We start from the raw sequence: 15,604 nt of genomic DNA, 5'->3' as shown, positions 1-15,604 counted from the left end.
ATTCTAGTATGTAACAGAGCCAGTGGGCCCTTGTCCCCACCCTATGATGGTGCAGAACAAACTGTGGCCTCAGGCCAGGGCATCCTGGGATGACATCCTCCCCTCCCCCTTTCACCTTCCCCCGGGCCAACCCCTGACCCCTGCACCCACAGTCTCTCAGGGAATGACTGTGTTGGGGGGCTTCCCGGATGCAGAGAAGGCTCTGGTCAGCTGGCAGATCCCTAGACAGCCATGTCTGGCGGGAGGGATGAGCAGGGGAGGGCTGAAGCCTGGAGACCAGAGGGCTGGTGGGGACGTGCCCAGGGCTCTGAGGGTCCCCTCACGGCTCTGTGATCACTGGCTGTGTTTCCCACGCCCTTCACCCGGGAGTGTCCTGCCACCCCAGCTGGCACCTTTGAGACCCGATGGGGCTAAGCGTGTGGTGCTGGAGTCCAGCCTTGCCAGGGAGGATCAAGCAGGGCTTGGCCTTCTCGGGACTGGACCAGATGAGTCAAGGTAGGGGTGGCATCCCCCACCCGGCCCCAGTGTGGAGCTGACCCTCAGGGAGGGAAGAGGGATGGGGCCTGGGTCTGGCCCTGCCTTCTGGAAAGAAGCGCCTGCTGCCAGTTTTGCAATTGCCATTCCCGAGCCAAGCCGTAGAAGTTGGGTGTTTGTATTTATGGTCTTTATTTTTCATGTCAGTAATTACCTTTTATGGCCCCGGCTTAAAGGCAGCCCAGCCGGCTGCAGGGCCTCCCCGTGATCCCAGAGCCGAGTGCAGGCCTCCCCGCCTCCCGCCTTTTTTCCCTCTTTTACACAAGATTCTTCAGTGTTTCAAAAGAGCTTTGGGGAGATTTGGGTTTTGTGGTTAAGATTCTCACACTGGAGCACGAGGACAATTATGTGCAGCTTTTATTTGGCCCCCAGGATTCTTACTACATTATCCGTATTTCCTTTAATTTGTGGGATTTCTAGTAAATGGGCTTAAAAATAGGTCTGGGCATGCCGCCAGGGCAGATGCGGGTAGCCAGCATCTCTGCATCCCTGTCTCATGGCAGAGTGGGGTCACCCTGCATCCTTTGGCCCTGTGCCTCCTGCAGGTCCCCCAAGTTGGCTCCCCGTGCACCCTGAGGAGGGGACAGGGTGCAGCTCCTCTCTTCTGGTCAGGACATCGGGGTGGGTCTTGGCTGCAGTTGGGTTAGGGTTGAGGAGTTGGGGTCCTTTTGACAGGGGGAGGTGGGGACTCTTCAGGGGACTCTGATGGAGGCCAGGCTGAGCGGAAAGCTGGGGACTCTGGGTGACATGATTGTGGGCCACACGGACACACACAGAGGTCCAACAGTCCCCATGTAGCCAGCAGCCCTGCCCAAGGCAGACTGTCCTGTCCTTGTCATGGTAGAGAGGACCCAGGCCAGCCCTATGGAGGGTGTCCCTGCAACCGGCTGGGAAGTCCCAGCCTGCAGCCTGCTCAGGTCCCCTGCTGGACCTGCCAACCTGGACGCATTGCTGGAGAAGGGACTTGCCTTTTGTTTAATGTCTAGCCGACTTTGACAATCCCCCTCCCCGCCCCGGGCTCCCTGAGTGGACCACACACCCAAGGAGGCGGCCCCAGGTGGAATTTCGTAACCAGAGTGCAGGTCACTCCCCTTGGGCTGCTGCTGTCCACTGTCTCAGGAGCACCAGATCTGGGCTCTGAGGCTTCTCGCGCAGCCCCCGTGCCAGCTTCTCTCTGGAGGTGCTGACTTGGCATGTCCTGGGGCCCCGCTCCGGGAGGACTGGTGCTCGCATCTGGACACCAAGAGTGGCTGTGCCCCTTGCTTAGCTCTGCGGGCCCCTGTGCAGCTCTAGCCTGGGCACCTTTGGCCTTAGCCTTGAGGGTGTCCCAGTCCCGGGGAATGGCCCTGCTCCTGGGCGTGCTGGATGGCAGTTTTGCCCTCAGACGTCCCAGCTGAATCTTCTTCTCCAGGGACCCTGTGATTGTTTCTGTGCTGCCCACAGGGATTGGGGCCGTCTTAGGCTCTGATGTGGGTTCCAGATCACGCTTCTGCCCTGCCCCTGACCCAGCAACTTCCCTCTACAGCCCCCGCGCTGCCTCTCCCTGCAGACAGGAGGGCCAGGCCCAGGGGCCAGAGTCATGCCTCCCACACCCGGGCCTCTGCTGCCCATCCGGGGGCCGTGCTATCCACTGGGCTGGGGTGGTGGTCAGGAGACCATCCTGCCCTGGCCCCTGCGTCCCCTTCATGGCTTGGGCTCTGCCCAGGACTTTCGTCCAATTCCACGCCTCAGCGTGAGGCATTGCCTGAAGCGTGCGGGTGGGGGCTTTTCCGAACCGCCAGTGCTGCGTGAGTTGAATCTTGTCCTTTTTTCAACTTTGATTTTAGATTCAGAGATATGTGTACAGGTTTGTCACCTGGGTGCATGGTGCGATGCTGAGGTGGGTTGCGATTGAGCTTGTCACTCAGGTGGTAAGCATGGTACCCGGTGGGTCGGTTTTCAGCCTCTGCCCTCCTCCCTCCCTCATCCTGTTGTCCCTAGAGTCTGTCATTCCCATGTTTATGTCCGTGTGTATCCAACGTCCCATCTTTCTGAAGAGCTGAGAAAGCCCAGGTCCCAGACGGGAATGTCCAAGGGGTAAAACATGGATGGCCAGGGCCCTGGCGAGCCTCCGGAGCCCCCTCCTAAGCAGGTGCCTGCAGCTTCCGCCGGAGACCCCTGAAGATGTGATCCCAGGTCCCTGGCTGGAAAGGGCCTGGGCCAGGCACTGGGAGCCCGTGGGGACCGGGCAGGGCGGGGTGGAGCAGGGATGGAGGCGACCGTGAGGTGCTGCCAGTGTCTGCCCTGCAGTTCGCCCTCTGGGGCAAAGGCGAGGCGAGGTTGGTGACCCCAATGACATAGCCTGGGTTCCCTGCTGCCCAACTCCAGGCAGAGGTGGCACCGGCAGCACCCTTGCCAGGGCCCAGAGGCGTGTGGCTCCAGGCATCGTTGGGCGCCCCCCCCCCCCGCCCCCAGCGGCTGATGTAGTGTTTCTGTGTCGCTCTGATTTACATGAGAGTTTTAAGCATAATTAGAAATGCAGGGGAGCTTTGTGTCTTACCTCGCCTCGACTATTTATGGCATGATATGCAGATGAGGAGAGCTATGAATATTAACCATGAGAGTGTGCCGCGAAGTCGCCGTCTCTAATGGGCTGGGTGACCAGCGGCGGGGCCCAGCACACTCCAGACCGCCTCCCAGTGCCCACCTCTGACCGCCGGTGCCTGGGATCCGACAGCTTCCACAACCCCCGGCCCCAGTAGTGATGATCAGGTCACAGCTGCCCCAGGCCATCAAGAGAGGGAGTGAGCGAGCAAGGAGGGTCCTTCCCCTCCCGGCCGCTCCGCCTGGGCAGCCTCAATCTCAGCTTCCACCCGGCCACCCGGTGCCGGGGAGACCCTGCCGCAGCCCTGGGGGAGGAGGGGGCCCTGCGCTGGAGCTGGCGCTGGCGCTGGCTTTTTAAGTTATTAAACTGTGCCCGAGGGAGACGCTCTTCAAGCTTACGTTATTTAAATTACAAATACGGGTGAGGGAGATTGTTGGCTCTTTCAAAACACAGCTTAATTCTCTGGAAACCTTCTAGAATGTTTTGTGGTGTGAGGGAGCATCGCACGGTGTGTGAACCCAGTGGGTCTGTTGGCTAGGGCGGGTCCACGGGGTGGGTCTGGAGGCTCAACAGGAGCTGTGCCAGCCCCACCTATCCCTCCCCACCCTGCGACTCACTCTCTTCCTCTGAGCCATCCCTGTTGCCAGTCTGTGCCGTGTTTGTCCCCCAAGTCCTCACCCAGAAGAAAGTCAGAATATCCTGCAAGCGAAGGTTAGAGATGAGCGTGTAGCTGGCCAGGGGCCGTGCCTCAGGGGAGCTGTGGCTGCCTGGGTCATTCCCTGTAAGCGCAGGGCTCGGCTCAGTCACACAGGCCCCTGGACCAGACCCTCGGGCCAACACCATGGGCACCCCACAAGGCCCTATCGGACGCAGAGCCTGCTGCTGCTGTGCTGGGAGCGTCCTCCCAGCCCTCCCACGAAATACTGGCTGCTGGAGACCCACCCTGGGTGTGGGGGCTGGGGGCTGTGCTATCCAGAGGCCCCCTGCCGTGTCCCTGGCTTTGACCCCAGAGAAAGGGCTGATACACGGAGTTGTGGATTTGCAGGTCCTGGAGTACTGCTCTTCTCCATCTGGGAAGAAAGCTTCCCAGGCAGATGTTCATTAGTGCAGTTACTGCCGGCTCTCACGGCTGATGCTGGCCCCGGCTTGTGGTCTGGGGTAGAAGCCGCCTAGGGACCCTGCTGAATGGAGGGAGCCTGGCCTGGGCCCAGCCCTGCATGGCTCTCCTCCACCTCCCAGGCTGGGGCAACAGTGACAGTCCCAGGGGGCCCGTCAGCCCGGAGACTGCCCACACCTCTGTGACCCTGAAGCTGGGAGCCTGTGTGCCCCTTTCCTGGTGCAACTCTCCTCTCTGCTGCAGAGTCCTTGGGGCCCCGGCAGGGTCGTCGCTACCTGGGGTCTGCTGGGCAGGGCCAGGCCTCCCCTCTGGCTCTTGTGACTTGATGACCAGAGACCACCCAGGAAGGATGACTGCTAGGGACCTGGCCCAGCTGCCTCCCGACTGTGAGGTCTCAGTTTCCTCATCTGCGTGTCCAGTAGTGGGAAGGTGAGCACACAGCACACGCCATCCTGGCTTGTGTGGGGGCCTCGGGGTTGGGGGGAGTTCCTGGCCACCGAGGGCACTGGCCCGGAGCTCCTGCATCTCATCTGCGTGGAGCTGGTGGTTCCATTAGCAGCCAGGCCTCCAGGCGGCCCAGCTCTGCTTTCTGGTGTCTTAAAAGTTTAATGCAAACCTGAAGGCTAAGCTGGTGCCACGCCCAGCTCCCTGGGGCCCTGGCACATCCGGAGCTGGTTAGCCTCTACCCTCTGCCAGGGTTAACCTCCGGGGCCCCTGCCGCCCCCTTGTCCTCCCTAGGGCCCCTCTTCTGAAGGTATGGGGTCCAAGCAAGTCCTCCTGGAGCCTGCACTGTGTGGGACAGGGAAGGCGTTGGTCCCAGGCGGGCAGAGTCCACCGAGAAGCAGCCTCCAGGCGGTGTTCGTGTTTGTGACACCCCGTGTGCGCCTGCTGACTCCAGAGCAGCTGGTACAGCAGGCCCGCCCCATCCCCACACCATCTCACGCTCCAGGAGCGCCTTCCATTGACCTTTTAGGAAATGTCCTCACTTACTGCCAGGCGGTCTCACCAGGGGCCGGGGCTGGGGGTAGAGGGGCTCTCCCCTCTGCAGAACATTTCCCGTGTCCCACCTCTCTCCTTCCTCTACCACGTGTTTAATGGCTGTGCATTTGCCGAGGTCCAGAACCTCTTATTAGATTGGTGAAATTAAATCCTGCAAGATAATTTAATTTAATTTAATTTCTCTCGCCTCCCTTCCCCTTGCTTGTAGTGATCCTGCAGAAATTCAGTGCTGCATTCCTCTAGTTTACTGTGCTGGGCTTAGGAAGTGCTTTACAATCTGGAGGTGGAGGGGGCAGGGTTTCTGGGGACTCGGGGCGAGGCCCTCAGACCATGGAGCTGCCTGGCTGGGCCCCGGGAAAGGGGCTCCTCCTGTTGGGCTGCCTGATTGGTCCCTGTCCCTGTCCTCTGGCCTGGGGGATGCTTTCAGGGGTCTTCTACCTGCCGGAGCCTCTGCTGCTGGACACTAGATGCCAGGACCCAGGTGCCCTGGCCTGGCACCAACCTGGTAACCTGTGTTCTTGTGTGAATCCTGCCAGGATGACACTCAGGCAGGGGGGTCATTCTGGAGACACTGCCCCAACCCCTGTGTGTGCATCAGGCTGCGGTTCCAGTGAGCCCCTGTCCTCCCCGTGGGCTCCTCTCACCCACCGGCAGGTTGCTGGGCATGAGGCTCATCACGGTCGGCAACCCCTAACCCCAGGGCAAGCCTGGCGTGAATCTCAGCCTTCCTCAAGTGAGGCTCTGCAGAGAAGAGAGCTGCCGCCTCTCCCTGCCACAGCTACCCGTATTTTCTTATTCCTCAGGGAGGCTTGTGGGCTCAGAGGAACCCAGCCTCCTCTGTGTGTGTCTGTGTGGGGTGGGGCACCCAAGGCTGGCACAGCTGCAGGAACTGGACTCGGGCCTTGGGTCATCTACAGAGGTTTTCCAAAGTGGGTTCCGTTCTGATGAAGGGCATTTTGAGAGCAAGGGTCGTTGGTGCCACAATCCTGAGGATGGCCGGGGTAAACAAAGTTGGCGACCTCTGATTTTCTGCCTGGCTCTGCAGAACTCTCCATAAGTGAATGAGTGTGGTGAATCTCACCAAGGAGGGGAAACAATAGGAGGTATGGGCTTGGGAAGCAAAGTGGTGGGGAAACTGAGTCACCAGAGAATCTGCAGGGGAGGGTGGAGAGGCCCTGGTGTCTGAGGAGGGCTTGGCCCTGCCCTCCTCAGCAGACAGCCCTGCTCATGTCCCTGGGCCCACCTGGGCCCTCGGCCCCGTCCTCTCTGGCAGTAGGAGGGTCAGTCCCCGCGTGTCCGCTTTCCTGGCCCTGGGGGCGTGAGCCAAGCCTTTATTTTATTCTTTTCTCCTAAAGTTCAGCTTTGTTCTTGAGCCTTCCAAGAAAGCAACCTAAAACCAGCTCCTGTCCGGCTCTCAGCAGGCTGGGCCGTGGGGCTGCAGCCTCACCGGGCAGGTGGCCTGAGGACAAGCCAGCAAGAGCTCCAGTTGTCCTTGATCCCCAGGGACCACACGGCCCCATCACCTTCAAAGGGAATAATGGTCCCTTCTCTGGGAGAGCTGGTCTGGCCCCCAGCCCTGGGGCTCCCGTTCCTGAGGTGTGGATGCAGGCCGAACTGGGCAGGGCGCTAAGACGGCCACCTGGATGCCCAGCTGAGAGCTGCTCTCCTGCCCAGGTCACAGCAGGTCGCAGGCATCACCGGCTTACTGTGTGCGAGGCTCCAGCCGCGGGCTTCACAAACATTGTTTCATTCACCCCCAGGAACCATCTGAGGGTAAATTATAACCCCAGTTCGCAGCTCAGCATCTGAGGCTGCGGCGTCCTTACAGGAAGTGGCTGGTGCCCACGGGACCTAGGATTTCAACCTGGCCAACAGGCCAGGACCCTCTTGCTGCTGGAAGGGCCAGGCTGAGAGCCCTCTGTCAGCCCTGGCTGCTGGCCTGCGCAGCCCAGGCTCTTGGGACCCCCAGGAGCCGGTGCACTGTGCTGGCCTCTGCCTATCCGCTCTTTCGGTACAAGAGCCCCTGTATGATTCAGACATCCCTACTCCCGTCCTTGGGGTGAAGTTGCCCCAACAGAAGCCATGGGCTCTCTGGGAGGCTCCTGGTGGTGGGCGCAGTGGGTCTGTGAAGGGAGCTGTTTAGGGGCCTCTGCCCTCTGTGCTGTGTTGCTGTGTTGCACAGGCCCCTCTCTTGCACCTCCCTGCCCGGGCTGTGTCTGGCATTCAGCCCTTGCCGAGCTTCTGAGGGCACTTGGCAGACTTCCTGGAGGAGGCGGCAACTAAGTGGGGACCTGAGGGTGGAGGGTGTGGCGGGGAGGGTGACAGCTGGGCCCTGCATCTCCTGGCCCCGGGGAGCCCAGCTCTTCTGCGTGGCCAAGTGGGGATGTTTCTGTAAACGCCCCCATCCCAGTCTCCCGGAGTCGTCACCAGCCCCTCGTAGGAGGCAGAAAACACTAGGCGCGAAGCCACCTCCACGGGCCTTTGCCGGCAGCTTCCCCGCACCTGGATCTCTTCCCGTCCCCATTCAGCGGCTTTTTGTCTGGTCTGGAGAAACTGAACCCACAGTGTGTGACTAGGGAGGAACCAGATGGCCCTCTCTCTGGTCTCCGGATGCCTCAGAGGGACGCCGGGAGTGAGGGGCAGGGCGCTGTCCCCTTGCCTCCCACCAGGCCTGTGCGGGCCGCCTCCACATCCTGCTACCAGGGTTACAGTGGTGGAGGTAGCTGGCCAGGCAGGAGGGGGCTCACCTCAACGGCCTCGAGCCTGGACCCTTCTTTTGGGTGGAATGTTCTCTTCCTGGGGGTCACCGCCAGTGGCAGGGAAACTGAGGCTGCGCAATCCAGAGGTCGGCCTCAGGGCCTCACTTAGCCAGGGTGGTGTGAGCCCAGGAGGAAGTGCACATTCTCTGAGGCGCCCCGGGGCCACCACAAGTCCTGCACAGCAGCCCTTTCCCAGGAAAAGGCTCAATAACAGATGCTGTGGACCCCTTGGGCAGGAGGTGCAGCTGATGTCAGCTGAGAAGTGGGGCCGCCAGGAGCCTGTGTGGCCGCAGCCCGGAGTGTGCGGGAGGAGTGGGGCGGCTGCCTTGCCCTCTGCTGGGACCTCTCTGGCGGGGCTGCCCCTTCCGGCTCCTGGTTGCCCGGCCACAAAGTCGCTCTTTTCTTAAAGTGCCAGGAGGGCGCTGGGAGTGGGATGGGGAGGGGTGCTGGGGCTGGACTCCTGGGCCTGCCGCCTGGGCAGAGGACACAGCTCTGAGGCCGCCAGGACCTGGGGTGCTGCCTCGCCCACCCGCTGCCTGCCGTTTCTGTGCCTCTCTTCACCCTCTGCTGTACCTCCCCTCCCCTTCCCTGGCTCCCCTATCTGTCCTGACCCCTTGCCCCCCTCCCCCAGCGCCTCTGCCCATTCCCCGCCCGCGGTGGAGGAGTTCAGCTCTGCCAGCTCTGCAGACTGTTTGGAATAGTTTAAATGCTTTGACACTGGGGCTGTCCTGGAAGGCCGGGAGGCAGTTTACTGGGTAATTCATATGCAAAACTGCACCATAAATTTCTAGGCTGTCTCAGTTGCCGTGGCACCGGGAAGCATTTCTCCACTACTGTACAGTATTTCTGCCATCTTTGTTTGCATTGCAGTGAGTCATCAAAAGTCTGTCTCGTACCAGCACCCGGGGCCGCGCATTCCTCTGGCACCAACACTCCACTGTTTTTAAAGCCGGGGCTGGGAGCTGGCATTTACTTCGGCTCCCAAATCAAAGGCGGCTATTCATTCCCGAGCCGCCGGAACGTTCGTCTGCATCCGGCCCCTTCATTGAGATGCGGTGCGCTGCCCGGGAGGGCCGGCCTGGGTGCAGCTGAGCTGCGGCCGCGAGCCCAGCGCCCAGGCGCTCTGCCCTCCTCCTCCTTCTCCTCCTCCTCCTCCTCCACCATCTCCTCCTCCTCCTCCTCCTCCTCCTCCTCCTTGCCGGCTCCCTGCGCCCTCCCCGCCCCAGGGCTCCCGCTCCGTTTGCTGCATTCGCGGAGCAGCTGGGCAGGCGGGCTGCGTGCGGGAAGCCTGTCCTGCCAGGCGGAGCGGGCAGTGCCGGCCGGCGGCCGCAGCGGCGGAAGGTAGGTCTTCCCGACCGGCCGGCAACTTCTCCGCAGCGGGGGCACTGCGGGCCGCCCCCGGCGCGCGTCCACCTGCCCAGCTCCAGGCGCGGTGGCTCCGCCCTCCTCCCGCCGCCCGGCGCCTCTGCGGCCGCCCGCACTTTCCTCCCGCGGGACACAGCGGCCTTTGTGCGGCCCTGCGGAGTTGGGCCGGCGCCTTCTGGGCCGCCCCCGCCCCCCTCCGGAGTGCGCACCAGATAAACAGCGGCGCCCTCCCCAGCTCCCAGCCCCGGGGTCCGGGCAGCCCAGCGAGGGCTGGGACCCCTGTAGTCACCTGGGTTGGGGCCGGGCCGTCGGGATTGGCCCGCGAGGGGAGCGAGGCGAGCGGGGTGGGGGGCGTCCTCGAGTGGGGTTGCGACAGGCTTCCCAACTCCTGCTCTGGCGGCGGCTCGGGAACCTGGGTCTGGTCCGAGCCGGGAGAACACCGGAGAACGGAGCGGGCGCGCCCAGGGTGGTCTCTCTGCTCGGGGGAGGAGTGGATGCGGCTTCAGCGGACTTCCCGGCACCACCAGCCCCTCCCCACCTGCCCGGGAGGCTCGGGGGGACGAGGGGACACTGGCCCGCCTTCCCCCCAGGGGCCCTCTGTGAGGCTGCTCAGAGGGAAGAGAGAAAAAGCAAACCGCAAACTGCACAGCTCCAAAGACCCCCTCCCTCCTTCCTTCCCTCTTTCCCCACGGCTCCGGCGCGGCCCCTCCCGGGAGCTCCTGTGCGGGCTGGAACTTTTTTGAGGGAAGGATAGTGGCTGCAGACCTGCTCAGAGGCGCCCCCGTCTTCCCCGACATCCCCCCCGCTCCTGTCCCGGGGCAGGTTCAGGCCTGCGCTCCTCCTGCCTGCTGAGCCCGAGTCGCTAACAGCAGCCCCCTGGGAGTGGTGGGGCCGCTCTTCTGCCGGGCAGCGCCCCGGGGGTCTGCAGCGGTGCTGGCCAGGCCCTCTTGCTCCTCTGCCAGGGCGTCTGGGAGACCCCGGGTCCCTTCTCTGGAGTGTCCCAGCCGGGAGGGGTGGGGAAGGGTGCGTGGGGAAGGCTCGCTCTTTGTAAGCCGGTGGCAGGAGGGGGCGGGTGTGGGAATGGCCCCTTGAGCGGGGAGCCTTGGACCTGGAGGAACTGACCACGTGCCTCCTGCCCCCACAGATGAGCCCCTCTAGGGCCGCCCCGCGCTGAGAGCCCAGCCCCGCCGCTGCCCGCCCGCCATGTCTCAGATGCTGCACATCGAGATCCCCAACTTCGGGAACACAGTGCTGGGCTGCCTGAACGAGCAGCGCCTGCTGGGCCTCTACTGCGATGTGTCCATCGTGGTCAAGGGCCAGGCCTTCAAGGCCCACCGGGCGGTGCTGGCCGCCAGCAGCCTCTACTTCCGCGACCTGTTCAGCGGCAACAGCAAGAACGCCTTCGAGCTGCCCGGCTCGGTGCCGCCCGCCTGCTTCCAGCAGATCCTGTCCTTCTGCTACACCGGCAGGCTCACCATGACGGCCAGCGAGCAGCTCGTGGTCATGTACACGGCCGGCTTCCTGCAGATCCAGCACATCGTGGAGCGCGGCACCGACCTCATGTTCAAGGTGAGCTCGCCCCACTGCGACTCGCAGACCGCTGTGATCGAGGACGCCGGCTCCGAGCCCCAGAGCCCCTGCAACCAGCTGCAGCCGGCCGCCGCCGCCGCCCCCTACGTCGTGTCCCCCTCGGTGCCCATCCCGCTGCTGACCCGCGTAAAGCATGAAGCCATGGAGCTGCCACCGGCCGGCCCAGGCCTGGCCCCCAAGCGTCCGCTGGAGACGGGGCCCCGGGACGGCGTGGCGGTGGCCGCAGGGGCTGCGGTGGCGGCGGGTGCAGCCCCTCTCAAACTGCCCCGAGTCTCCTACTACGGGGTGCCCAGCCTGGCCACCCTCATCCCCGGCATCCAGCAGATGCCCTACCCCCAGGGGGAGCGGACCAGTCCGGGCGCCAGCAGCCTGCCCACCACCGACAGCCCCACCTCGTACCACAATGAGGAGGACGAGGAGGACGACGAGGCCTACGACACCATGGTGGAGGAGCAGTACGGCCAGATGTACATCAAGGCCTCTGGCAGCTATGCAGGTAATGCGCGATGGGGTGGAGCCCCACACCACCTGGCTGGGAAGCAGGGCATGCCTGGGACCAGGGCGGCTTAGGAGGCCGCTGGGCTGGAGGCTTGCGGGGCCACAGGGGAGCCCCCCACCAAGCCTGGAGGAGGTGGCAGAGCTCTGTTCACCAGGGAGTTCAGACTTGGTCCTGGATGAGACAGGAACTCCTGGGAGACTGCCAGCCTGTAGGAAGGGTCTTGTCTCCACTGGATAGATGAGGAAACTCAGGCGTCTGTGGCCCAGGGACCTGCCCGAGAACTCATATTCCCCATCTGTGAAGGGCCTGGCGCCACAAGGTGTCCAGGAGGACCCGCCTACTTCCCCTTTAACCTCACCTGGCGAGGTCCAGAGGCTCCCCTGAACTCTGCCCCTTTGCCACCACCTCTCCAGGCCCCACAGCAGGGACGGGCCAGTAAGTGCCCGCTGCGCTGAGCCGAGTGAGTGGTCGTCCTCCCTCCTCCCCCTTCCTTTCTTTCAAGAAGGGCTGCTCCCCCTCCTGGGACCCGCAAACCCAGGTTGTCCTAATTTGAGATTCCTGGGTTACAGCCTCTGGAGACTGTTCAGGCTTTGCTGGGCAGAGTCCCACAGTTGGTGCCCAGAATCGGGTGTCCCCGCAACCTGACTGTGTGTCTGGGCTGGCCGCCTGGCTGGTCTGCATGCAGGGCCTGTGTGCAGTGGCCTGGGCCTGGGTGGGGGCGCATAGTGCCAGCAGCGGGCAGGTGGTGGGCCCCGAGGGGCAGCATGGGGACTCCACCCCACCACACATATCCTCATGCCCTGATGGGACTCCCCCCCGCCCTTCCCCTCCTGCAGTGCTGGTTGGGGGCAGAGGGGGCCAGGACCACCCACCAGCTCGGACCCCTAGGTCAGCTGGGTCCCTGTGCAGCATGTGCCGCCACAGCCAGAACAGCGAGGTAGCCTCTGCTTTGGCCAACCTGGCTCCCTCTCCGCCTGCAGGAGAAGCCACTGCTTTGGCAGCAGGTGCTCTGGGCTCCGTGGTATCTTCCTGAGAACTCCGCACTTTATTTAAATGTATATTGCTGTGTTTGCATGAATCCTACAGAATGCCAGCTCACACGCCATCTAGATCTGGGCTTCACAGCTTTTGTTTTTGTTTAGTGGTAGCAGGTAGGGCTTGATTTTTCCTGAGACCAGGAGTTGTGCTAGCTGCTGAATTGGCCCTTCCCGAGGGCAGAGCACACTGGGCTCCGGCTTACCACAGAGGCCGTACAGGATGTCAGTGCTTGTGGACCCGACTGGCTGAGGCCTCCGGGGAGTCCGCCCCGTGTGTACTTTCCTGCTGCCCCTGCTGACAGCGGCCCTGGGGAAGGCAGGGGACCAGCCAGAGGCTGCTGGGGAAGGCTCCCAAGGCCCACCCAGGGGCCCTGTTGGGAACGGGCTCTGTCCACGGGCTCCGGTCCCAGGGTAGAACCCCAGACAGGCTGAGCACCCCTGCAGTCCCTGAGGACTTCCCCTAATGATGGCAGCCAGACAGTGCCCTGCCGACAGGTCAGGAAGCTGCTCTATGGAGATGGAAATAGACCCAACGTGTCCATACCTCTTCCCAGGGTCCTCCCTGCACAGCCCCCTGCTGCTCCAGTGTGACCTTGGGCCTCAGTGTGTTTGGGGTAATGGAAAGCGGGGCTGGGTGTCAGGTTTGCTGGAAGCACAGTGAAGCCTTGTGACTTGTCCTATGCATCTGCTCCTGGGTGCTAGGTCAGCCTTAAGCTGTCACATCACCTGGACTTCGTGAGCTAGAAGCCCCCAAGCCCAACTGCCTTGACGGATTTTTGGGAAGCAGGCAGGACTGCAGCCAGGAAGCGGCTCTGTGGAGTCCCGGATGTGTGTTGGGTGGGAACAGGAGGCAGCCGCTCTGGCGAGTCCTTCCCTCCAACTCCCCCATACTCAGACCAGACGAGGTACAGCGTCCTGCTGGGGCTGAGGGGTGGGGATGCCCCCAAGGCCATGTTCCTGCAGGGCCTTGTCCAGGCCGCAGGTGCTGCGAGGCAGTCCTGCCTTTGCACGGGTGTTGCTGACGCCAGCATGGTGGAAAGTGGGCGGCTGGGAGGCCAGGCCTGCTCCCGCCCACCTACCATACAGTTTGGCTCTGGATGCCACAGTCTGGGTTTCTTGTCGTGGTGTTTCTGTTCGGCAAGCCCATAAGTGGGACAGAGAAAGGGGGTGTGTGATTTCTTGGTTAAAATCTAGGTTACTGGCTGTGACGTTGCTGGCGTCGCTGGGTGTGCTGGGTTGGCGGTGCCATGGGGGGGAGCAGGTAGAGGGAGGGGCCGTCCCCTGACCCGGAGCTGCCCCTGGGTGCTGGCTCCCTGTGCCCCGTGCTCCCCGTACCCCGTGCCCTGGGCTCGTCCGGGGAACGTCCTTATACCCATGCAGGAGGCTGGCTGCTGCCCTCGCCAGGCCGTGCAGAAGTGGAGTCGGGCAGCTGTCTCTGGGCTGGTAGGACCAGCGTGTTCTAAGGTCCCTGCAGGCTGAGCTCCTCCTCTCTGGCCTCAGTCTCCCCACTTGTCGAGTGAGAGGAGGGCCTGAGTGATTGCTGAGGGTCCCGGAGCTGCACCTCGGCGTGTGGTAATGCGTGTGCCTGTTCCACTGTGTCTCGCGTTAAGAACCACGGACAGCTTGTCCTCTAGGGCTGTTCTCTTGTTTTTGAAATAAGTCAAAATATTACAGATAAAGTGAGTTGCCTTTCGACCCCGGGGCAGCCCCCGTCCCATGGTCTGCGTGGCCTCACGGCGAGGGTCTCCACGCGGCGTCGGTCTCGTGCCTCTCCTCCCTCCCTCCAGGTCCCGCGTCGCCACCCGTCAGAAGGAACCGCCACGTTTGATTTATCCAGGGCCTTATCAAAGGACGTTTAGGTTGTTTTCAATTTGTTGCAGTCAGGAGTGAAGCTGCTGAGAAGGCTCTGTGTTGGGTGTGTGAGGTTGATGGGGCCGAGTCCAGACCCCCCACACCCAGCGAGGCAGGCCCCATCGGGTGGACTCTGGCTGGGGCCGCTCAGTGCTTCCCACCCACCAGCCCTCATCTCTGCAGCAGTCACTTCATGGCGCCCTCCTGGGCCTTAAGCCGTCACCCCTGCGGTGGGCAGGGACCTTCCTCCTGGCCCTGTGGCCGGCAGCGATGGGAGACCCTGGAGTAAGATGAGCTGGGGGTGGGGTGCACCCAGGGGTGAAAGAAAAACATCGTATCCACCAGAAGGGAAACGCCCAGTGCAGTTCCCCTCTGGCTGATGGGGAAACCTCCGGACAGTGAAGCACGGGCGTGCCTGCTTCGCCTCGTCAGGGGCCGTGCATCTGAGCTAGAGATTGCGAAATGCCTGCCTCTGCCTCCCCTGCACCCCCATCCCCACCCCCCCCCCACCACGGGGACGAGTCAGGGGCCAGCCCCTGGAGAGAGCAGGAGGTGGGCCTGGCAGAGGGAGCCCGAGCCTCGGGACTTGGTGGTGCTGTGGCCTGAGCGGCAGGCCCTTTCCTCTTCAGGCCCCCTTCCTCGCTTACCCGCGTTCATTCCCACAGAGGGTGTGGCTGCGTTCCTGCTGGCTCTCAGGGCTCGGGGGCACCTGAACGTCCAGCAGTGACTCCAGGAGCCAGGGACTTCCCTGGGCGAGGCAGCAGGTCTGGTGGGCAGTGCCAGCTGCGGCTGGGCTTGGGGTGGGAGCTCCCCAGCTGCCCTCAGGGGTCTGTTCCCATGGTCTCCTTGGCACATCGGGCTCCACAGGTCCCTGCAGCGCAGCCGAGATGGGCACGGCTGCTGCTTTCACCCCAGGGCAGAGGACGGCACGGGGCCCTGGCGGTTATTTCATCATGGTGAGGGTGGCCGTTGTCGCCCAAGCTGAGGACAGGCACCTGCGGCATGGCAGCCCACTGAGGTCCAGGGACAGGGAAATGGAGCTCGAAGAGGGCACAGCGAGGGAAGGGGTAGTGCCATGCTGGGGCTTCTCTCCTGTCTTCCGAAGGGGATGGAGCTGCCCGGACCTGCACCCGCACCCGCTCCTGTGCTTGACGGGGCTCGCCTAGCCGTCCTTTTCACACCCTCAGCAGTGGCTTCGGGCGGGCAGATGTTTAATTGCAGCTGGTAGATGTCACTCTGTGTGGCTGGCGGAGACAGAGCCACGCCTGG

General features: G+C 63.0%; 1 protein-coding gene across 5 annotated transcripts in view; it reads left to right on the top strand.

The window, feature by feature from the left end:
* Positions 1-15,604, top strand: part of LOC105471918 (NACC family member 2) — a 111,922-nt gene that overhangs the window by 38,820 nt on the left and 57,498 nt on the right. The window contains exons 1-3 of one of the 5 annotated variants that reach the window (XM_071078605.1): positions 8,666-9,334; positions 10,503-10,927; positions 11,288-11,444. In XM_071078605.1, coding sequence (XP_070934706.1) covers positions 10,562-10,927; positions 11,288-11,444 — 523 coding nt within the window. In that variant the 5' untranslated portion in view covers positions 8,666-9,334; positions 10,503-10,561. Of the gene's footprint in view, positions 1-8,638; positions 9,335-9,696; positions 9,825-10,502; positions 11,445-15,604 lie in introns of those variants that run through there. The other 4 variants (XM_071078604.1, XM_011724744.3, XM_024789787.2 and 1 more) reach the window with 4 other exon arrangements.

This window comes from Macaca nemestrina, chromosome 14, assembly GCF_043159975.1.
Source record: "Macaca nemestrina isolate mMacNem1 chromosome 14, mMacNem.hap1, whole genome shotgun sequence".
Classification (NCBI taxonomy): domain Eukaryota; kingdom Metazoa; phylum Chordata; class Mammalia; order Primates; family Cercopithecidae; genus Macaca; species Macaca nemestrina.
Note: the sequence above shows the minus strand (reverse complement) of the source record. Positions and strands in the feature narration are given on the sequence as shown.